General features: G+C 44.1%; 1 protein-coding gene across 2 annotated transcripts in view; it reads right to left on the bottom strand.

Annotated features, from left to right (window-relative positions):
• Positions 1-187: 187 nt before the first annotated feature.
• Positions 188-25,060, bottom strand: part of LOC139772708 (coiled-coil domain-containing protein AGAP005037) — a 117,353-nt gene continuing 92,480 nt past the window's right edge. For both annotated transcript variants that reach the window (XM_071706591.1, XM_071706592.1), the window contains 6 exons: positions 22,476-22,701; positions 21,937-22,056; positions 21,747-21,854; positions 21,315-21,497; positions 20,864-20,960; positions 188-6,024 (listed from right to left, as the gene is read on the bottom strand). In XM_071706591.1, coding sequence (XP_071562692.1) covers positions 4,585-6,024; positions 20,864-20,960; positions 21,315-21,497; positions 21,747-21,854; positions 21,937-22,056; positions 22,476-22,701 — 2,174 coding nt within the window. In that variant the 3' untranslated portion in view covers positions 188-4,584. The remainder of the gene's footprint in view (positions 6,025-20,863; positions 20,961-21,314; positions 21,498-21,746; positions 21,855-21,936; positions 22,057-22,475; positions 22,702-25,060) is intronic.

Here is a 25,060-nt window from a genome sequence, read left to right on the forward strand (position 1 = left end):
AAATTGCGGGAAGACGCTTAATAGAAGAACACAGGCGATCCGAATTCGGAGATCATTTATCCATATTCTGTCCGATAATAGAGTCAGTTCTGATCTTCGCTAAGGAAGCACGATGGATTCTTCTCCGAGATTCAGTCCGCTACGCTTCTTTTATAGGACACCCTATAGAATAAGAGTGAGACTGTGCTGCAGTATGTCATGATTTGCTTTATTCGTTGTTCGTAAGGTTGAATTAAATCGATTGGATAACAGACACACGGTGGTCGTCAGGGCAATTCGATGATTATTACTCGATTATTTTATTACGTACGGTAGTACTTACAAACATTTACAAATGTAACAAGTCAATTCGATTTGGCGTACAGGATCGTCAGAAAACATTACACTAATGACCTTTCGCTAATTCGCGTTACGGAGAAGAAACGGAGAGAAAAAAGAAACGCAAAATCAATCGAATGATCGGACCGCGCGCTTGGTTCTCGCACGGATTCGGACAGCGCGCGTCTCCCGCGAAACGCTTTGTTTTCGTTTCGATTGAGAGGGATAGATGAGGGTGGGAACGAGGAGATCGATTGATACCTAGCGATTAAACGTATTCGGTAACGAATATAACGGCTCTACCCGATACCCGGGGTATCGCCGCGAACGAAAAATGCACCGTTCAAAGTAGCTTTATACAAATGCAACGTTACGGTTGTGGCGACACGCTGTAAGTACCCTACAATCGTGGAACGATGTTATCGTACAAACCCGACCGTTTGCGTGGGAAAAAAAATCAAACGGAACGAAGAACGAGTTTTTCGCTTTTTTAATATTTTCTTTTTTTTCCCTTCTATCTCCAAACCTTCCCCCGCTGGGGGGGGGAACGTTTTTTCGCGTCGTTATCATTATAATACTTGATAAGCACTCGCAAATCGTAATGTTCGTTATCAATCATTATCATTCGCCTTATCCTTAGTATACTCTTACTGCGTAGGTAATTATTATTTCCCTATAAAGACGTGCTCCGGATTGCGTGTATGTATGTGTTGTGTATGTGTGACAGCGGAAAATAAATAAGGTATATATGCTTTTTCGCCGCGCGTTTTCAACCCCCGGACGCGATTCGACCGCGCGCTCGGGCTGCGACGAGCGGCTGCGCGCGCAGTCGGCCCTCTCTCGTTTCTCTTTTCGCAATATAAATATTAATCGATCGTGACAATGGACATTCACGTCGCTTATTACCCGAATATTGCTTACCAGCAAATCATAAGATTAACGAGCTTCCGATCGCGGGACACGCCACAGTACCGCAATTCCCGCTTTCCTAAAGTAAGGCGCGAGCGCGTATATACTCTATATCGACGCAATTATCAATTCGCGATCTTATGTCGTAGCCGTGCACATAATCCATTCTCCTAATAATCCTAATAACAATTTCCAATAATTCTCTAATTACTTACTAGACTATCAACTAGCTAACTTAACGAAAGGAATATTTAATCTACGAATTAGAAAACAGTCAAATATAGAAACATCGATTTTCGTCGTCGATTTTGCCATTGTTAATTGGCGAATTTTATTATGCAACTTTTCGGTCGACAATCGGCAATGTGCCGTTCGCTTCGAAGATACGATTCGCTGGATGTGAGAGAAGAAATACAATGTGTTCTCCGCCGGTCTCTTGGCGATCTCGTCCATCCATCGAAGTGGAGTCCGCAAACGCATCCGAGGGTTGATACGAAAGCCTCGTCGAATCGGTCTGCGAATGCAGACCAGGCTAACGGAAGGGGGTAGAAGCGTATAAAATAAATAAATACGATATATATGCGAATGTGTCAGCTGTTAGGCCCTTCTCGAAGCAAGGTATGCGACTGCGTCGGGCGCCGATGGTCCAAACAACGCGAACAGAATCCAAAGGACCTCTGGGAGTCTTCCTGAGACGAGAGCGACGCTTCGCTCTCATCACTTGCATCCCGGGGGAAATTCAGACATTTGCGTTGTCCGGGAAGCGCGACGACGAGCTCGTACGGTATAAACTGCGATAAAATAGCGCAAAACCGGCGATCGCACTCGAGAACCGATCAAGGTGGCGCATAAAACCTTTGCATCAAATTTGCATCGACAGTTTTTTTTTAAGATTCTAGTTGCATTTGTGCACGACTTGAATTGTTAGCGAATATCAATGACAACAGTTTGCTATCGATCCGCGAAACGCCGATCCGCGTCACCTTGATCGCAAAACGATCTCAATCCTATGGCAATCGCGACAATGGAGAGACGATGAAGCGCGATGACTCGACGATCGTCATCCTGTGACGGTGGGGCGCATGGTGATGATTAGCTAATGATTGCGATCGTCCAAATAATCCGACGCGGGATGCACGTTGCCGCGGCGTTAATTGCGAGATGTACATATGTAGCGGAGCTGTTGCGTTCGGGTTGGCAATTATTGAGCAATATCCTTCCTAACGTACACCTTTGGCCGCCGAAAAAGGTTCGCCGACAGGTCTTTCGCGCGTCTTGCCGTGTCTCTCGATCGTTATCGGCCACTATTGTGTTCCGGACCAGAACTAGTTACACCGACATTAAATTAGCGCCAATTCCGGATCAATTAATTCTCTCTCTCTCTCTCTCCGTAAACATTAGAATTCAGAAAGAAATGGATTTTTCAGATAAAACATATTTTTATTTGACATAGTCCGAAAAGTAAATGTGAAGTCCTGCCTAAAATTGCAGATTCTCTTTCTGCTTTTATCTGCTTCTATTCCTAGAGGAGTGTCTATTAAATTCTAATAATTTTTTAACTAATGGTCCTGCATGTCGAAGTGGAAGTAGAAGTTGTAATTCGAAGAGAGATGACGATTCAATTGATTCGAACTGTCGGTACAACTCAACCACGCAACTGGAGATCAGACATTTACCCTCACAATATAGGAATATTCTACGCCACCTGATTTTTTAACGACCCCGGATGATTCAGTGCACGATCTTATCGCTAATGCGTCAGACGGACCCAAGGGGTTGCTCCTCGCGTTTGCATCCTATTGCAGCTTTCCGGGTCCTTCCCGGCTCCTTTTGACGACCATCTCGTATTGCGCCAACTTCTCACCTCCGCTGTACCGTGCCCTTTCGTACTTTTTCGTACTCCCCGAATAGATCGTGTATTTCTCGCAGTGCCACCCGTAAATCCCTTACCGGCAATGAGAGTAATCGCGCCGAGATCGCCTATCGCTACGCATTCACGTAAATGCGGCTGGATGTGTGTATATTTTATGCACGTACGGTAGCAATTGTTCTAAAGCTTTTTCTGATAAAAGTCACGTCTGCGCACATTAGGACCGTCGTCATCGTGTACAAAACGCGTTTTCTGTACGTGCCATTTCGCCGTCGTCCGAAAAAGAAAAAAAAAACGATCGTTCCGCAGCCTCGTCCGCGGCGTTAACGACGCACACGAGCGTGTATATGCGTACGATTGCGGTATATTTCGCATATATGAAATATACAATTTTATATATTATATATACTTAGCTCTCTCTCTACCTACCTATCTCCACTTACGTGTATATATATTTATATAAATCTCCTGCCCGCCCGCGCGTACATGTGTAGCGTGTATGTATATATTTATATATATAATACGTATGTATATATGTATAATATTTATATACGATGATTCGCCTACGTAGAACCTTACGCTCGCCCTACTACGATGAAGAAAGAACGAATAGCCGGATAATTACGGGTGTGTATAATTGCCTTAGAAAAAAATGTACGCGAGTACCGTGGTTTCTTCTTTTCGTTCTCGTATATTATTTGGCACACAGACGTTGCGAGGGGTACGGACGCGCGGACGTGTATGAGCCAGGGTCGACTTTGAGAACTCGGCACATTTCCGAAGGGGGGGTATAGAGATCGAGAGACCGAGAGCAAGACGCGAGAAACCGGGGGGGGGGGGGGTGTGACCCGCCTGCCCGCCTTGAATATGTTACGTGATGCGAGATTCGCGTCGCTATTTCTTATTTCCTTCTTTTTCTCCTTTTTCCAGTTCGGACGTCGACGTCGCGCGTCCGCGTGTCCGAAAGTTTCCTCGCGCCGCGCGATTTTTTCTTTTCTTCAATCATTAATACTATATTAACCATAGCGATTGGCGCGCTATATTTTTACGCGCGCCTCTTGCGCCGAATCCCTACGCTGTACCCTACTTTCCAAGAGACGTTCCAAACGCCCGCGTACGGCGGTGCCTTCGTCGTTCAGGATGTTGGAAGCGGTCTTCCTTCATCTTCTGTTCTTCCTATTCTCCTCGGTTCGCGTCCCTTCCTGTCTGTAAGCCAATTTGGTCTTCTTAATACTAGCAATTCCTTGTTGTCGAACTCGAACCCGAATCTTCCGCGACCGTTTTTCTTTCAACTGTCCGTTCCGTATTTCATTCCCCTCTTCTTACTCGTCTCACTTGACGGACAACCTGCCCGGGGATTGTCGTCCGAGGACCATGGACCACGCGGTAGAAGCCTCGCGATCCCGCCGGCCGCCGTGTTAACTCGCCAGCGCGATTTCAGTGGCGACCTTGACGGTCGAGCAGCCGATCAGCGAGCGGCTTCTCGGTCACAGAATGTCCGTCTCGTAGACCTTGCTGGTGGTCGTGGTGGACGTGGTGGTGACGATAGTGGCCGAGCCGGTGGTCGTCGTACCCGATACCACCGTCGTGGACGTCGTACCGGGGACCTGGCCGTTGGTCGTCGCCGCCGCGGCGGTCGGAATCGCTTGCCCGTTGATGATCTCGATCTTGGCTATCTGGTTACCACCGTCGACCGCGGCCTCTTGCGAGAGCTGGGGCTTGATGCTGAGGCTGGTGAGGGACCCGGAACTTGCCGCGCTCAAGCCGAGGCCCATCTTCGCCAGGAGGTTGCTCTCGGAGCCGGTCTTCTTCAGGAGATCGGGCGGTGCCGGCGGCACGGTGGTGAGACCGGCCGCGTTCCTCTGCAGCTGCTGCAGCCTGGCGTACTGCTCCTGCAGGGCCTTCTGCTTCCTGAGTAGCTCCTGGTGCCGTTGCTCCAGTTGTTCCTGCCGGCCGCGTTTACTCTGCAGCCCCTCCTGCGAGTTGACGCTCTCGCAGGAGCTGGAGTTGCTGGTCGACAGCACCGCGGAGGATTGCGAGGACGACGAGTTGTGCGGCGGGGCGACGCCCGGCGCGGTCGGCGCCAACGTGGATCCGGCGACCTGGTCCACGGTGGATAGGATGGCGTTCGACGGTAGGGCCATCGGCGGCTTCCCCTCCTTGCCAACGAGACTGTTGTTGCGCGAAGGTCGACGTAAGGTTGCGTTGCCGCTTTGCAGATTGCACGGATGATTCCTGGGCGGCAGCTGCGGGCTGGTAGGGCTCGCCAGGGGCGATCGGGAGCTGGTGCGCGGCGGCGGTGGCGGCGGTACCCTCCTGGTGCTCGCCAGCTGCAGCAGCTCGGCGTTCCGTTCCGGTACCGGCGGCTTCTGACCGGGCAGAAAGCTCTGCGGCAGCACCGGCATCCCCGGCTGGGATTGCTGCTGCATCTGTTGATCCAGCGACAGCGCCTGCAGCCTAGCGATGGGCGGCGAGGTGTCGGTGTCCGAGCTCGAGGGGTACGAGTGCAAGCGACGCAGGGTGCCGCCCGGCGCCATCCCGGGCAGGGCCATCAGGCCGACGGTGGGGGGCGCGGCCAGGGTACCGCTGGAGGAGTCCACGCTGCCCTTCCGACCGATATCGCTGATGTTGGGCGCGCGTCCGCCGCTGCCGGTGATCGTCGCGACGCTCGTTGACTCTCGGAGGCTGGAGGCGCGGCCGATGTCGGCCAGGAGGGTGTTCGAGCCCGGGTGCACCGACAGGCCGCCCGACACGTGGCCCATCTGCGATCCTGGTCGGGAGAAGGTTTGCAGCTCGTCTAGCAGAGCGTCGAGTGCGTTCTCCGGACGCTGCTGATGGTCGGCGGATGACTCGTGAGGGTGGCCCCCTCCCCCGAGGACGCTCGCTGACCCCACGACAGTGCGTTCCGCTGGCACAGGGGTAGCTGCCTGTTCGTTCAGACACGTGGAATCAACGCTCGGGGGCCAAGAACGTCGCGCCGGCCCGGCTTTTGCCTCGCGGCGTCGCGCCAGCGTCCCCCCTGGGGGACGCGGGACCGTCGGGCGTCCTTCCGCGTGCTGGCGCGACGCATCTTGGCATCGTGGGGGGGTGATCGTGCTTTTTGGTTTTTTTTTCTGCGCGCTCTCGTTGAGAAGAAGCATCCCGCGCGATCGTCCAGTAGGGTGTCCCGTTCCGGTACCTCGTGCGAGGTGCCGCGCAAGTTTTCGAATGTGAACGTGTATAAAGTTACACAACGACACATACAGATACTTACGCGCTTGTAGACACGACGAACATATACACAGACACATATAGACATTTATAAGGGTGTAGAGAACGATAATAATGTAAGAGCTTCGAAAATTGCACATTGACTTATGTACATTTGATCGTATATACTCGTATGTACAGAGATACATTTTGAAATTTGCTTTTTGGTGCTTGGTGCAGACCCGGAGGTAGTCCGGTACCGGATGATTGAACGTGTCGTGATTACATTTTCTCGTTTATAGTATGCCGTCGCTGCGGATGCTTTTTCTGGACAACGAGAGCGGTGATCGTAGAAAGTGGCGTCTCGATGCGAAGATCCGAATAATGAGATTGAAGAAAGGATGATTTGCGAAAGAGAGAGAGATAACAGAGTGATATGATATACTCGTGAAACACACAGATCACGCAAAGTCCGATGTTGCCTTACGATTGATTGTTCGTTGTACCGTCGTATTTGGCATTAGTAGCATTACTTTAATCTTCCAGCAAGGTTTTTACTAGGGTCGAAAGTTGTCCAATAATTTTTGCACTATTCGAAGACTCTGAAATATATCACAACTAAGAATTACTTACTGATTACGTATGTGCATAGTTAATGCTATTAATTATTAATTAACAGTTAGATTGATTAATTTTATCAAATTTAAGTTGACACACATCCGGACTCTGCGTTTCGTGTCGTTGAATCGCGTGAATATTTAGCGACGAAGACGCCCTTCGACACACCACGATCGTACGATCGGAAGATCGCGAGTCGAATTTCGTCTTTTTTTTTTCCTATGTCATGCGTATATGTGCGAATAATGTGCATGCGTAATAACAATGTGACAGAAGTGAAGAACATGACTGTGAAACGGTGAATGATACGAGACGTAATGAGCGTAAAAAATCATGGAAATACAGAATGTATGGTGAACACGACAAAAGTAAAGTGAAAGAGAAGAAACGCGCGAGAGAGAGAGAAGAGAGAGAGAGAGAGAGAGAGAGAGAGAGAGAGAGAGAGATAGAGAGCGATAGAAAGAGGCAGAAAGATAGATAGAAAAAGATAGAAATAGAAAGAGAGAGAGAGAGAGAGAGAGAGAGAGAGAGAGAGAGAGAGAGAGAGAGAGAGAGAGAGAAAGAGAAAGAAAGAGAAAGAGAAAGAGAGAGAGAGAGAGCGCAATGATGAGTCGTGAATCGCAATAAGTGAACGAAAAAAGAAGGCACACAATCCGTAGGACATAATACGTAAATATGATTAATTCCGTTAGATAATTACCTGCGGGTCGGTTATACGTTTTGTGCGTGCGTTGTGCGTGTTACAAGTCAGTACTCGTTTGGGGCTCTTTTACATTTGGCATCGATTGCTGTCCGGTATTAGTCAACTTAAAAAAAAAAACAGAGAAACCAAAAATCAAAAATCCGAGGTCAGAGGTCAACATCGTCGTGGACCGCGCGCGGGAGAGAAAAGAAAAGCGAGAAAGAACGCGAGATCCGTTTCGCTCCTCGCGAAAACGTCGTTCGTTTCACGCGGACCGGACGCGCGAAAAGTCCGCGGAGGGGGGGGGGGGGGTGAATCGCGCGAAGGTCCGCGAAACACGTTGAAGGGCTGTCAAGGCAAACCGGGACGTCTTCCATGGAGATCCTCGCGTCGTTTCTCGGACGTTTCGGCGTCGTGGGATACAGCACGAGATTATCCGGAAGGAGAATTCTAGCGATCGTTACGTCCCCTCGTTCAATGATTTTGATAAAATTGCCAAAATATTAATATTAAAAATATAATATTCGATCAAATTATAATGATGAAAAATATAATCGTTATTGTCACGTTGTAAATTGCTCTTGATATGACACGGTCGCGACATTGCAATCTCGTGTTGTCGGATTTATTTCACCCCCCCCCCCCCCCCGCCGAATTCTTATCGAATCCCGTATGATATTCCGCCCGTCGTCCATATATACGATCGACATCTGATCTCGCGCAGGAAAGAGCCGAGAATGCGCGGCGCATCGGCTCGGGCATCGACCTGTCGTTTTTCGAGATTGACTCCGGATGCATCTTTCATCGGCCGCCTCGCGCCTCGCGCCGATCGGATCGAGAACAGCGAGAGGAAACGGTTATGAGTAAATAAAAAATCGCGCGGGACCAAATACAAATCTCTCGAACGCGCGGCTTAAATCGCGACGCCCGCAGTGAATCCGCGAGCGAGACGACGAAAAAGAAACGACGCGTGGGATTTAAATACAGGAAAAAAAGTCGTCGTCACATCTTTATAATCTTGATAATCGGGCGGAGTAGCGTAAACGAAGATAAGTGCGTACAGGGCGTTCGGTAATTGGCACATTGCTGGCGAACGTGGCGACCCGGCGACGTTGCTTGTTGAAAACTATATGCATGATTGATTAATTTCTTTCACTAAGGCTAAGTTTAACGCTAAATTTAATCCCTCGCAACTTTCGAGGTCTCGACATGTTGCTCAAGCAAAAACTCCGTTTATAACATTTACTCGGAAAAGCAGCACTTTGTCATCCACTTCCTAAAGAGTACCACCAGACATTTCTACTTTTATCTAATCGTGAAATCGACGTCTTTATTAAAAAAAAAAATAATTTTCAGTTCTCGACAAAGGCCAAAACGTGCGCCAGAGGCCAATCACCCTGATGTACCCCGTTCGCACGGGTTCTCCTGTTTAAAGTAAAAAAATAAAACATATCGTATGAAGATTGTTGTGCCCATGCCGATGATCGAGGTGCACAGAGATGTAGATCGCAGTTACATTGAAAGAGAAGCAGAGTCGTTTTTTTTTTCTTACCGAGTTCGCCGTTTACGAATTAGCACGTGAGTACGCTCGTATTGTCGATGCCCGCACAAATGACGCCGACCTTCCGGGTTTTGAGGCAACGGAAGACTCTTATAATAGCATGCACCTCTCGAAGGCGCGGATACGAAAGAAAAAAAATAAAACGAAAAAAAGAGAAAGAGAGAGAGAGAGAGAAAAAGAGAGAGAACGGGGATGCCTTCTCCCATGCGAAACTGCATGCGCGTCTACGCAAGATTACACACGTATGTATTTTATGCGTGACAGGCATACATACACGCGCGCGCGCGCGCACACACACACACACACACACACACACACACGTACACATACATCCATGCCGCATGCCGCACACGTACGTACGAAACGTGCCTAATAATTAAGTAATAATACTCCGACTAGTTGTGAAACGAACAAAAATCGAAACGAACAGATAGGGTGGTTATATTATACATAAATATCGAAAAAAAAAGAAATATCGGCCAATCAAAAAAATACACAGAGAAAACCTTCAGTCCAATCCTTATAGTAAGGCAATATAGTATATAGTACGGACTCAGACTCATATAGATAGATAGAGATATATAGAGAAAGAGATAGAGAAATGAGATGGACAGAGATAGACAGAGAAGGGGAGGAAGAGAAAAGAGAAAAGGAGAATATATAAATATATATAAAATATATGTATATATCGATTCTCAAAGTGTGTCTTCCATGGATGGATATGTACATATACACAATAGATTGAGAGAAAAAGAGATATAGAACAAGAGAGAAAAAGAGAGAGAGAGAGAGTGAATGTGATGGAGAGAAGAATGATGAATCTTGCACGAGGGTGGAGCACGCATATGGAACGTGATGTGAGACGCGACAGTAACGTTCGATCGGTATCGGTGAAGTCGAAAGAGGTGATTACGTGGTGGCGAATCGTCGACAAGGAGCAAGTACGACACAGCGTAGAGAAACCAGACATATAAGAAGCCCAAGTATCGTACAAATCATAAGTGAGGTAACTAATTAAGACCTCTGGTGATGCTACACGTCAGCGTGTAGACCGGGGTGACCGTAAACCCGCGCACTTATCCCGTAGGCGTAATGAGACTATTTTCAATTCAATGCACCACTGCTTTTTATGATAGTTTGCCTAAGTGACAATTGAGGTTTCGTTTGAAAATGCTATCCTTCAACATTTTCCATTTTTTAACTGAAAAATGTGGAAATCAACTCCGATTTGATCAAGAGATTTCACCGTATATGCGCGAATTTATAGCCACTCCGTATAGACAGGTGCACGAGTTGCAATTGGCAGTAGTTTTCGCGACGTACAATACCGGCACCTCAGAACTAAAACAATTAACATCATTCTCCGCGGCTGGAAGCTATTAGGAGCGATATATTTTCCTCGAGATATAACATATTCTCTCTTTTTCGCTTCTGAGTCGTACACTGATGTTGGTTGTTTCGATTCCGAGGTGCTGGGGTGCTCTACGGCCTCGTCATTGCGCATTTAACTGATTACGATTGCATTCGTGGAGACCGATCGAGACTCGTCAAATTTGTCTTTTCTTGATCGGCAACATTAAAAAAGATTTACGAAAGGTATCTCAGTTCTTTAGGCGTCCTTTAGATATCTTCCTTTTAGAAATTCTTTCGAACAACACGACTCATCACAAAGATTCTTCACGGCGCAAGTTCTTCGCTTATAATCTCCGAAACAACATGAGAAATTCGCAGAGGAATCTGAAGGATGTCTGAAAATTAGAACTTCTTCAAAGGCCTCTCGAAGCTTTGCCCGAGAGATCATAATCGGGAAACTCATCGTGTCAAACTATTTCGCAAGTTGCCCCGATATTGTGTCAACGAATCGCGAGTGATCGATTTTGGGAATTAACTTCCAGGAATAAAGATGCCGAAAGAATTTAACGAATCTTGATTCGTTCCCGCTTGCATCATTTGCACACGTGCGCGTGAACACGAGGAAATACTTGTAACGTAAGTGCGTGTGAGTACGTCAAATAAGCTTTATTAGTATGTAACGAAAAAAAAAAACCGAAGAAAATTAGAATTATATAAATAAAGTTTAGTTGCCTATAGTTTATACTTTATATTTGCTTGTAACATCACTAAATCGAATTAGTTTTTATCTAGCAATTAAGGCTATAGAAGACTGTTCCAGTTGATTCAATTTCGATAAAAGAGTAATAAAGCTATAATAATTTCAATGTGCCCAGTTATTTGTATACTATCTTCAAGTATTGTACGCATTTAGATGTAAATGATTATCACCCCATCGATCATTGCCGATTGTACAGCAGAGGAAATATGATGATGGATACATGATGTATGTTAGCAAGTGGAATAAATGTAGCAATACAATTTTTTTTTTTCAGTAAAATCCTGAAATCAATAAAACACTGGGAGATTTCCAGCAAGCGACACAAGTCGACGCAAACGTCGTTCTATCTCCATTTTTTGGCTGATTAACAAAGACAAAACGACACTTACGTCGACTTGTGTCACTTGCCGGAAAGCTCCCATTATTAGAAGAAATCAAGTGAAATCTATGTTGTTTTACAGATCCTTTTTATTTTATCTAATCTGCATTTTGCGCGTGTAAGATATTTCTATTTCACGACTTAAATAAATTAGATTTATTTAATCTTTTGTACGTCTTTAACGAAAATTTAATACAAATTATTTGGAAGATATCTTGTCTTATATATATATATATATATATATATAGAAACATAGAAAAACGATCAATCTCTATCTCGATCGGGATGAGCTTTTGCCCAAGATTGTTGTGCAGTTTCTTTATTCCACTTGGCATGCCTGTATGTTCGCGCGCACGTACATACAAAGGCACATACGCACATTTCTTCGCAGCCGTAGCGAGAAGGTAGAACCACTTCTCGAATTTCGTACGCGGCGCGTGCGGTGACGAGGCGGCACACCGGTACGATTCCATCGCGACGATTAACGTCATCGGATCATATAAAATATACATTTGTTATATACATATGTACACGCTGCCGAGAGCGGCGAGCAATTTGGGTGATTCGATCTATTTCAAACAAGAATCTCGACGTTCGGACAGAATGTAAGGGTCAGACGCGTCATCATGCGTCGAGTGACCTCTCGTCGTCCCGTGAAGACTGGCGGGGTGAGATAGACTGTGACGGGGTGAAATAGAGAGAGAGAGAACAAGACAAAGAGAAAGAGAGAGAGAGAGAGAGAGAGAGAGAGAGAGAGAGAGAGAGAGAGAGAGAGAGAGAGAAAGAGAGAGAGAGAGAGAGAGAGAGAGAGAGAGAGAGAGAGAGAGAGAAAGAGAGAGAGAGAGAGAAAGAGAAAAAGAGAGAGAAAAAGAGGGAGCTGGTGGAAAAAAAGACTAGCACAGCAATACAGGGGAGAATCTCTGTGAGATGCATTTGCGCGCGCGGGTGGTGCGTGCCATCGTCGTGGTACGTCACGCAAACGGGAAATCCAATGTAAACCTTGAAAAACGTACGAAGATGGTACAGACGACGGTTAAGGGGACGGAGGGGGGTCGTGGTGGCGGGCAAAGGGTGCGGGGGTGAGACCTTACTATAAGAAGTGGATTGGAGCGAGTGTGTATGTGTGTCTGACAAGGTCGGGCCGCTCACTACTGCCGCGTTTCTACGTCGTGTCGTGATCGCGCCGTGACTGTCTTGCATCGTCGATCTCGATCTCGGGATCGAAACACCGTAAAATTTCGACGGGCAATAACCCTCGGACTGATATGAGATGCAAGGATATATCCTGGTATCCTCACATTTACATTTTTATAGAATAAATGTAGCCGTTTCTTCGGATCCGTCGAAACGCGAACTTCCCGAGATCACGTATCCCGGATATATTTTACAGCAAATGTAACAAATACGTTTTAATTCGATTTTAACGCAAAATTTATGGACGGATGTATATTGTTTCGTATTTCGCGATAAAAGGAGATACATCTTTAGTGAAGAACGTAAACGAGAATTTTTAAACGAGAATTTTAATATTTTAGGATTTAAAAAATCTCTTATAAAGCTACTTGAAAAAAATTAAGTATTCAGAATAACTCGATCTTATATCGTTGACGATGCCAGACAATCCTCGACGTTTGCCGATGCTCGATGAGCGAAAGCGCTCCCCTCTCTTCGTCTTTCGCGTCGAATCGGCATGGGCGTCTCGGTGAGGACTTAGCTTGGATGTGCTCGCGCGGATGCTCGATAGAAACCAAGGAGGAAACGTATTGTAAATACATATTATATAAATAGGTATATCTTGCGAAAAAGGCGAAGTGAGAGCGCTAAAATCAAAGACGTATAGCACGTAGCACAGCAGAGTCTTAATGAAAGTTTGCTCGTTTTTCAAACTGGCTAATTGTAAGTGACACTAGCCAACACATGTCTGCGTAACTCTGTATGTGTGTATGTGTGTGTGTGTGAGGGGGTGTGCGCGCGTTTATAACTGGATAATTTTGGACAATTGGTGTGCCACATAAACGTTTTCTCGCGAGAATTTCGTACCGAGTCGCAGTACCGCGGAAGCGCCGCAGGACAAAGGCTTTTCTCCCCTTGTCATATTTGTATCGAACGCAGGCACTAGCAGAATATTCGAACGGTCTCAAGCAGAAAAGAAGTGTGAAGCTGTAGGAAATCAAGTAGAGTGCAAAATAATTTCAGAACAGCGAGAAATCGCGCGGCGTTTCTTGCGCCTCGGATGTCACGATTCTCCTTTGTGCTCCATGAAAAACGTGCAGTAGATACAAGCGGATTTGATAGATCCAAGGAGTGACATTCCTGAAGTATCGCATTTTCATGTACTCAAAAGATAATGTCAGAAGATATAAATTATTAGCAATTATGGAGATTTAAGCATTGATCTGTAGGCATGTGCTTACGTAATATTAAAGATTATGAAGATTAATATTTAAGAATTAAAATTTAAATAATTTAAAGAATTATAATAAACGCTGTGGGGTGCACATTTCGCATACTAAACTTTCGGATACGTTTAATTAATTGCGCGGTACTATTGTCACTGTATTGCATATCGTATAATGATAATTATTATAATTATAAATACTAAAAAATGTGTGTTTAAAATCTATTCGCTACGGAATCGCGATAAAGCTTTATTCAATATTAAGCCTTACGTTGTAAACAAAGCATATAAGAAGTAGTATAGAAATAGTTGCTGTATTAGTTGCTGTACTTTTGGTCAATATAAAATTATTAATAAATCACGATGATTGAGAAAAATACAATATAATTTTGAAAGATCCTGCAAGAATACATTGCGATGATGCAAGCAACTTACTTCTGGTCGTTCAAAGCTGCGTATATCTATTGCACATTTTAGGTTTTTTTCATTGCATTTACAAAAAGGTATTTCTCGATCCTTAAACAACCAATACAAACACGATGCCAATCAAATCAGTCGCCCGTGCGCTTTCCGATATTCCCAATGAAATATCTTGACAAAAGGAAAAGCATCTGTCGCTGTTGACACTTTTCTTCGTACAGCACAAAGTGATAGAGAACGCGAACGTAGAAAAATTGATAGTCAAGAAGTCGGACAAAAAGATTCGTCTCAGAGCAAGCATATGGTATCAAGATTGTGACTGAGAGGTAAAATGTCAAATGACTGTAGCACGTGTATGGCGATAGGAGAATTAGACTCGCTGGATTAACTCCGAAGAATTCCGCTAAACTGCTATAGATGTTCGATTTTATCATAAATCTCGAGCAGAAAAATTGAAAATTCTGCACACACACATATACACACAACATATAATATATATATATATATATAAATATATACATTTTATTATTTTATTTACTCACATACGTGAGAATAAACTTCTCAATTTGTTCCTATTTTGTATCTCTTGTCGAGACCAATAGTGACGGTATCTGTTCTACAAATCTGTGTGTGTGTAGTGAAGTCTGCAAATTACGTTACGCAAATTATGGGAAATTTGTACAATGGTCTTGGAGCGTTACGTGAATCGTGAACTATGGGATTTACGAGACAGAGAAAAAGCTTTTACTTTCACTTTACATCCCAACAGAATGACAAAATGGATTGCAGGATCTGGCGGAATGCTCCGGAGTGCCGTGAAAAAGGATAACAGTTATCGACAGTATGATGATTGTGCTGCAGACATACCGAATAAAAAAGAATATGAATATAAATATATATTCCGTGTGTTTGATATATATGTATATGCGTGTATATATATATAATATATATAAAAACAGTACAGAATAATAATGATAATAATAATAATGATAATAATAATAATAATAGAATAATAAACGGTAATCTTTTATAATAGTAATAATAATTATAATAATTTATAAGTATGAATAAGTAAAAATTTACTCGTGACTGGTCTGTATGGCCTCCTTGAAGTTAGTACTCCACTTCCAGCCATACTAAAAAATTAATATTATTTTCACTATCTGTTAGATTGTAACATCTGTTTTCTTATTTGTCTCTTTTTTATTTAATTTTCACTTTTTCTTTTCTAGTCTCTCTAGTTAGTACACAGAACTTTCGTGTACGAAATATAGCTTGCGATAACCCGCGTCGCTCGCGATTCTTTTGTAAAAAAAAAAAAAATACAAATGCGGAGAGAAAGAGAGAGCTTCGGCAAGCGGGAAGCCTCTCTCCCGCTTCGCTTATTATCAGAGACGAGATATATCTGCTCGTTATCAGCAAACGAAACAGCCGCGTCTTGACGAATTATCTTGCGATGTCCGTAGAAAAAAAAAGATAAAAAAAAGAGAGAGGGAAAGAAGACTCGTCGCGACGCAGATTTTCCGTCGTTATACCACAACTAACACTCATGAATGATCTGACAAAACATCGTGATCGGCGTCGTCGAAGAAGAGGATCGTAAAAGCGACCTGCGCTCTATATGCCATCGAGGCGATCTTGCGGCACTTCATCTTGCGCTTTGCGCGTAAACTCTGTATATAATTCTTGCTTCTGTTTCTACAATTATTTATTTCTCTATCGCTGATCGGAGAGTTACGAGAAGCGAAACGCAGAGCGCAAGATGCGAGGCTGCGAAGTCGCTTTTATGGGATAGTGAGGCAATATTCGCTATAATCTCGAAGGTAGTTAAAGCAACGCGACGTTTAGGCGAACGTTGCATTGCCACTCTTCAAGCAATCTTCGAATCGCTCTCGAAACGAGTGAATGACGATGAGAAAGAGAGAGAAAAAGAGAAAGAGAGAGAAAGATAGAGAGGTAGAAAGAGAGAAAGAGTGAGTGGGAGAGAAAGAGGGGGAGAGAAAGAGAAGCTCGAGACAGCCGATCCGAGCGATTCGATTCTTCCGATACTCATGAACGATAAGCATCGACGGCTACGAATGTTTTGTCACACCATGCGCTAAATGTATAAAAGATATCTATACTATCGGGACACAGCAAACATTGAAGATATTGGTTTTGTGGGTAAGGACGGAGGGGTCCATATCACAGAGACAGAGAGAGACAGAGAAAGAGATAGAGAGAGAGAGAGAGAGAATAAAAAAAGAATGAGAGAGAGAGAGAGAGACAAGTTGTAGGAGAATTGCACATTTTATTTCCGCCGAATGCTTTCGTGCGATGTTGAATTGTTGGCTCGAAAAAAAGACGAATCTTCGGAGAAGGGAGACAGATAAAGACGCACGAGCTCGCGAAAAAAGAGAGAGGTAGAGAAAAAAAAACGAAAGAGAAAGAGAGACAGAGATAGAGACAGAAAGAAAGAGAGAAAGAGAGCCATCATCGTATTCGTGTATGCGGTTAACATTTTTATTTTACTCCCCGGAGGATCGTTAAAGACCTTATCGAAGAAGATGGCAAGAGAGAGTCGATAGTGTTTCACACGCGACCGAGGAGAAATGAAGATTATGTTGGGCGGAGACGAGCGGCGTCGGCCGCTGCGAGACGTTCGCTAATGGATCTCCACATCGCAACGCGTAGCAGCGACCCTTGAAGATTGTACAGTCCGTGTGCAACGCGACTGATCTTCGCGGCTCGATCGCGACAGCGAGATGCGATTGACAGCAGATCGAGGTGGAGAATTAATTTCGACGTGGGAGAAGAAGTGATTTAACTTGAAATTGGAGGAAACGCGTTTTTTTCCCAGGAAGTTAAGTGCCTTATCATCTAAATCAAAACTAGTCCCAAGATCGTTTGTACACGATAGAGCTGTCTGATAGCTGTTACTTATCTGGGACAGGTGATAGCTTTTAGCACCAAGGCGAATTGTGACGTGCTACCGTTACTTAAGTAGCACTAAAAATATATAGCACCGTTATATATATGTATATTTTTAAGTATTACGACAGGTATTGACACTCGTGAAATCATTTCCAGTTACTCCGGTGCTGCCCGGTCGTCGGATTCTATTTCTCCCGAATGACCGGTGAGTCATTTCTTTGTCCATGTTAGGATATACATCTCACGCGAGTGACAGATTTCTCAAGATACGTATCGTACAAGTGTACCGTTGTACGACGTATGCAAAGGGGCAAAGGCGATCGTTTGGTTTTTAATGAGAAGGTTTACATCAGATTTCGTATTGTCAACGATGGTGATGCGGAATAAGCGAGCGGTAGCCGAGGAACAAGGTAAATGGCGCTGCGGGTCTGTCTCTAATTGGACGATCGAAGACAGCGGAAGGCTTTTGTAGCACTTGACAATAATCCACTTTCAAATTTTTCAAATTGTATAGAAAAATGTGTAATTTTGAAGTTGCATTTGATTGGAAGAAAATTCAATTTTTATTGTCGCGTTTATCGATTTTGAAGGAGCACGATAATAACAGGATCCGACAAAATTTTGCAACCGTTATATATTTTATTTGCCATGCTATCTATGGGGACAGATTGTACAATCTGATTGCAAGTAGGCATTTCTTCAGTGATATTATTTGGAATCAAAGTTAGAATTTAGTTTCACGATATCGTGATATCAACGCAGCACATTGGAAACATAAGTGTTGCAAAACTTTGAGATGTGTTAACAATATGGCTATTCATATTGTTGAATAATAATTAATGAATTTCTCGTTATTAATTTCGCGTAGCTCACGTGTGCCAAACTTCTCGTCGTAAATATATTTCCGCCGATTCGATAGTTTGTCTGTCTGACTATGCCGTCATTGTTCTACTTATGGCTTTAAAACTACAGATGAAATATTACTTTAAATTAATCCTACATCTTTATTCACAAATGTAACGCAACTGAGTTTCAGTTTATTAATGTTAATTATTTAGAAATATATTTTTTCAATACGCTGCTTCTTGAATAATGTAATCGACTGATGTAATTAAGCAAATTCAAGTTCAACAATATTAAAAATTGACGGAAATGTACATCTCGAGTAAAATTAAACTCAATAAATGTAAATTCAATCATTCATAGTTTATCGATAATTTTATTGCCGGCGATAGGAGAGTTTATGCATGTTAAAATTTCATCGCCCGGCATTTTGATGGGAATAATACGTTAGGACGATCCATATATCTAGAATTATTGCACATGCGATGACACACGTCCAAAATTCAATTAATAATCAGGCACAGTCAGACGGACGTTGTATATATATAATGATGCCTACTTTCGACGGTCTCGCGCATCGCAGCGATTTATGTATGTGTATCAATGACATTTGATCGGCGCGTCACAAAAGTTGTGCGCGTTAGAACAAACATTATTGTACGGTATATATACAATATGACGCATATGACGTATATACGGCGTATGCATGTATGTATACGTGGAAAGAGAGGCGAGTATTTTACGTATTGTGATTATAGACATATTTATATATTATGTACCAGAACAAAACTCTATATCACTCGTTACATGCGCTTGTTAGCATAATGAGGATACGGGGTAAGCAGTGGTCGGATAGTACGCGTCTCTTTGCAAAATACCATACCGGCTTACTTATGTGGGACAAGAAAGATCTACGAAGCGTGGAGAGTGGTCTCATCGACGCTCTACTTTGTTGACAGGTAGCAGATTGTAAATATTGCCGCCGTGTGAGACAGTGTTCGGTGAGACGAGTTCGCAGAGGTGAATAAGAAGCTGCGATGGGCACAATCAGGGTGTTCCGTGATCTTTTTGCAAGTCGAACTCTCATTGAACACGTTTACGCGTTTTCTTATATTATGCTTTGTATAAAAAAAATAGTAAGCAAAAATTTTTCAATATATTGAAATCGAAGAATTAGCTTATTGCAATTGTTTCTCTCTTTTTTTATAATAATTACATGATAAATTATTATCTCATATTTTATGTGGAAATTTAGTAATATAAAAATTTAGTAATATAAAATGTGAAAGTTCCAGAAAAAATGCCTTATTTTCCAAGAGAGACTTTTTAAAAAGGTTTGAAATTAAATTTGGTATAACATAAATGCGCGTATACACGCATCATATACTAAAAGTTAACGTTTCATATAAATACGAATATGGATTAGATAAAGTAAGAACTTTTGCGATCAATAATATTATATAGAATGTTCTGTTGAAGATAGAAGGAAACAATGATGGTACCTCGTGACATTTGAAGTTTATTTTATCTTTGCGAGAACGCCAAAGCGTTATTTGTCAAACTATAACGGTTTAAAATAATTAAATCTTATAAAAGAATAAAAATTCTGTAAAAAAGAAAGAATAAAAAATCCGTCTCAAGCTATACACGAGCAATATGCTCGTGCTTGAATCGTTCATTTTTTAATGGCATATAATTCGAAAACTATTAGAATATATTTTCTAAGAAAAACGGAAGGAAATAAATGAGTTACGCCTGGTTTACTCATTTTTCAGGCATACTTAATAATGTCATACTAATTGCTAACTATACTCGTTCGACATCGTGGCAAATATGATGCATTCCTTCTGGAACACGTCGCGCCCATAATTGGAGTAGTTAAATCCGACGTGCCCATCTCCTAACGAAAGCCAATATTTCGATCATCACACGTATCAGAGTGTGCGTGTGCCGTGCCACTCGCGACAAAGTGTGCCGTGCCACACGACATAATGTGCACGCAACGAGAAGGAGGGATTGTATGCACGTAGGAAACTTATAGGACCTCTCATTTTCCGCATTCGATCGCGTTGGAAGGCGCGACCCTCTCGAACGTTTCTCGTGGCAGGACCAGCCTCTAAATGAAATCCGCGTCGTCCCGCGACGAATCGTATCTCGATTACGCGCACTCTCTACGGAAAAGGATCCTCGCAGCCAGGACGACGACTTGAGAAACGTCTCTCGTCCGAGACCGTCCCCGAGACTCTAATCGAGAATTAGCGATTCGCGGATTCCCGCGACGAACCCCCATCTTCCCGCGATGTCTTCCCGATTCTTCTTTTTCTTCTTCCTCGAGGGAGAGGAGGCCGGGATGGAAGAACATGGATATGGATGTTCAAGCGTGACACGAGGATTGATCGAGGAGAACTCGAGGGGATATCTCATGCAACGGGTGGCGCAGTACTTTCCGGTATCGGGGAAAGGTGCGTTTTATGGGGATCGCGACGGCGAAGAAAAAACTGGAGCGGAAAATCGGTGGGAGGATTAGGTCTCGATAGAAGGTAGAGATAGATAGATAGAGAGATAGAGAGAGATAGAGAGATAGAGAGAGAGAGAGATAGAGAAGAGAGCGAGCGAGCGAGCGAGCGAGCGGGGCCAATGGAGCGGTTACCTTAGAATGCTGTGCCGTCGTCGGTGTTATAGGCGGCGTGTCCTCGGCGTCTACGCTCGCTGCGTTTGGTAATCGCTGCTCTTGCACCGACGCCAAGCTAGGCAGGGAACAGAAATCGAGGTTTCATCAGTAGAGAAGAAAATCTGGCGTTATGGATTCTAATTTATTTATTTTTCAGAATCTGTTATACCTATATCGATTGCTAGCCGCAGGAAGAACGTACATTGAAATCTTGTGACTGGCTAAAGAACTATCGTTAAGAGATTTAATTAGAATTTAAAGTAGATGCGCACTTCGAAGTTTATTGAATTGATTTCAGGAAATTTAAAACCAGCTTTTGATAAGATATACCTGTTCTTCATTTTGATAAGCTTTTACTGTTGTAAACGAAACGTAAGAATTTTTGATCGCGCTTGCAATGATACCATTCCAATAAAATAAAAAGCCGTACCGTTTGAGCGTCACGAGGGTGCCGGTGAGTTTTTTGCAACGCCTCAACGCGGACTCCAGTCGTTCGGGTTCTTCCTTCAGGAACTTCTCCTCGCGCACCACTTTTTCCATCTCGGAGCTCAGCAGGCCCTTCATACCCTCTTGCAAACTCGGGAACCGTACTTTCAGATCGGCCACAGTTTTGCTGGAAAGCAAAATGATTCCGCAAAATTATATCCTGTAATATCCGCGCCGTCGTATTTAGCGCTAAATATTGCCGGTTCTTTCTCCCGAATTTTCTCATCACCGATAGAGAGAGGAGACGCGCGCGCGCGCGCGCGCGCGCGCGTTCACGGGTCATTTGTAAAATTCTACCAACGCATTTAGCGTCAACGTTACGCGACGGCAATGATGACGCTCTGCTCAAGTGGGATCGAACGCGCGCGTGGCTTACCTGGATTTACTCAATATCAAAGCCATGTTCTCCACATCCGACATATTGACACGCGTCTTTCTATTGATCACGTTACCGCGAAGCTCCTCCACGGTGCTCTCGAGCTCGCTGAAATTCGCAAACGTTTCGTTAACGTTTCTTTGTGCGGCGTGTCTTTTAGCGTCGTCTCTAAAGTATCGGCGATACTCACGTGAGATCGTTTTCCAGCCTTATCATTTCTTGCTTGTAGAGATCTTCCTCGCGGCTCAGTCGAATCTTCTCCGTGTCCCCGGCCGTCCAAGCTGCGTCCCCTCCCGATAGTAGCATGGCCCTGAAACAATAATCGTTTGAAGTCATCGAGCCGCAGTATTTCCTTTATTAAAACACACATTGTCGAGAAAGCGTGTTTTAATTTCATTATATATTATATCAAAATTATTAAAGCGCAAATATGCATTTGTAATATTTGTATATTATTAAATATTATCGTAATATTTGTATAAAGCTGTATTGACGTCAAACATTTTTTATTTATTCATATCTTTCTGTAATACAATGTTTATCTGCAATATTAGTATTAAATACTGCAGTAATAATATGGAAAAAAATACTGCATGTTAGACTATTTACTTTATCTCATCTTTTTTATATCCTTGGACCAGAAGTTCTTGGACTTACATGAATCCTGTTTTTTTACATTTGCAATTATAATCATTCATTCGATCGATTGCGAGTCATATGCGTTTATACCTAATCGTGATGAATGTGTCCTTAATGGTCTCGCGCACCGTGTGGGCCTGGGCCTGCGACATGCGCCTCAAATTTCTCACTTCTTGCCTGAGGTCCTTCGCCTTCTTCTGCAAACCCCTCAGCTGGTTGTACATCTCCGGCGTGAGCGCCAGGTCCCTGTACACGTACTGACCGGCCACCAGCGCGGCCGGTTTCGGCGGTGGTGTCGGCTTGTGCCTGTCTCTCTCTGAAATCGTTCGTTCGACGCGTAAGAATAAGTGTCTCCCGCGTGATCACCCGCGTATTGCGCGAACACTTAAAGGATTTAATAAGCTCGCACGGCCGCCGCTCTTTCTCCCGTGCGAAAAGAAGCTTCGAATTCCGAGTGGCGAACGACCGGAACCAGACCGTTTGCCTACGAGTACTAGTTGAACTCTTTCGCGAATAATGTAGAGAACATTCGAAAGAATAATTAAATTATTAAATATTGAATAATTATAAATGGGGTGAATCATCGTACAGTTTATTTCATTTAATTTCTAGCTTCCAAATGTGATTAATTGTGAAAATATTAATCGGGACGACAGAATTTGTCTTTCCTCGATTTCTCTTGGCCCGGGGTGGCATATCCCGCATTTTACCATGCAGAGTTTGCGAAGGGCGAAACGGCTCTGTCGCTGATTGCCGTCGTGGCAAATAAACGATTCGTCGTCGGCGTTTCGAGTGCACGGCCGGTTCCTCAATCAGCTGATTAAATTTGACGTTCGCCACTCGTTGCGTCGTCGTTGATCGACGCCTCGTCATAACGGGCTTCGCACGATAGAAGAGCGGGGCCCCGGTAATGAGAGGACAGGAACGGTTAAACGGGTCGGCGACACAACACAATTTTACTGTCACGTTTATTGCCGCGGTTTTATTGGACAGATAACGAAATGCACGACAGCGGAAGAAGGAGACAACGGATGACCTAACTGGCGGATCGAAAGTGTCCGCTGGTATTTCCAAGCGGAAGGACCGTGTGTGTGTGTGTGTGTGTGTGCGCGTGTTTGTATATACGTGTGATATATACCCTTCGTGGCGTATCTCGCTGTGTGTGCACTGCGTTCCTCTACAATAACATAATTATCTCCACGGAGGTGTCGCTCTCGCTGATCGCAGTGATATTTCCATCGGCGATCAGGTCGCAAAACGCGCGCGATCGAAAATCAATTTCCTCAATGTGCTCGCGATGTGTGCAAGCGTTTTAATCAAATTTCCCAACATTACCCGACAAACATAAAACAGGTGCATACCGGTTTCTGTGAAAATGATAAAATTACAGCATGGATACCTTTTTTGTTTGTTAACAACTAGCGATAAGTATTCTTTTATAAATAAAATAACATGCGATAATACACCGTCAACTTTTAAATATTTGTAAAGTAAGGTAGAAGCCTTCACACGTGACATTTTACTGCAAAAACACGCTTTGGGTGTTTTTGCCAAACGGTGCGCAAAAGGAACAAGGTATTTAATAATCTTCATCAACTGCTGCGCGGTCACCAGGTGCACCTGCTCCATGGAAGGTCGAGAAAAGAAAATTCGCGCGCGTGATTTTACATCTGACAATCCGTGAGACAATCCCAAATGACCCGATCCCATGATAAGCGACGTTGCGCGTCCCCGCGGGCAAATAAAAGTACGCCCCCGACAAGATGAATAAAGGATGAATTTACGAGCAGGGTCGGCAGGATGGAAGGGGGTGGACTGATAAGACGGATGTATTGTGATGTTTCCGAGTGATCGGCGGCGGCAGATATGCAGCCGTGACATATCGCTCGGCCTGGAGAACAGAGAAAGGGAGAGAGATAGAGAGATAGATAGAGAGAGAAAGAAAGGAACGAGACGCGCGCGGCACGCGAGCGTCGAGTGCGACGCGAAGAAATGCATTTGTCGCAAGTGTCCTGTAAAATAATACGAAGGTACGAATTGCCTCCTGTCCCGCGCACGGACGCCCACGCGGCCGCGAAGCGTTCGTCAACGCGATGATATATGAAGGGCACATAGAAAAGGGCATAGTCGCGCATCCTCGACGCGGTCGGGCGATATGTGGCTTCGAAGTAACGCTTCGAAATAGGAGAGACATGTGAATTTCTCATCCGAATGTAAGGCGCGGATAATCTCGAAGAGAGAGAAACTGGAGAGAATCCCGTTCTCGGAGAGAGAGAGAGAGAGTAAATAAGTTACTGCTTCAGAGTTACTGAATGTGATTGATATGAAATGCGAAATGTTTTTCAAAGTAACTTCTAACGGGGCTTCACGTGTGTTCCCGATGAGTTTCACATGAAAACATACGGACAGTTTGTTTGTACGTACGTGGCTTGATTTACTTTAGTTTATTTTTTCGCTCTCGCCTGGAACCAGCAGGTTGCCTTTCCTCGCATATGACACACTTTGAAAATCGATTTACATGGAAATGAACATATTAATTCGTTAAAAAATCCAACAACGTCGGCGTGCAGTAGCGCTCGTCTCAGTCTTTTACCGAGAGGTGGACTTACAATTTTCCGGTGCCCTCCATACAGTGTCGTCCCAGGAGGCGAGGAACGAAAACAAAAATAAAAAAA

Source organism: Temnothorax nylanderi, unplaced genomic scaffold (assembly GCF_030848795.1).
Source record: "Temnothorax nylanderi isolate EJ_2023f unplaced genomic scaffold, tnyl_v1.0 TNYL_tig0052_pilon, whole genome shotgun sequence".
In the NCBI taxonomy this organism is placed as follows: domain Eukaryota; kingdom Metazoa; phylum Arthropoda; class Insecta; order Hymenoptera; family Formicidae; genus Temnothorax; species Temnothorax nylanderi.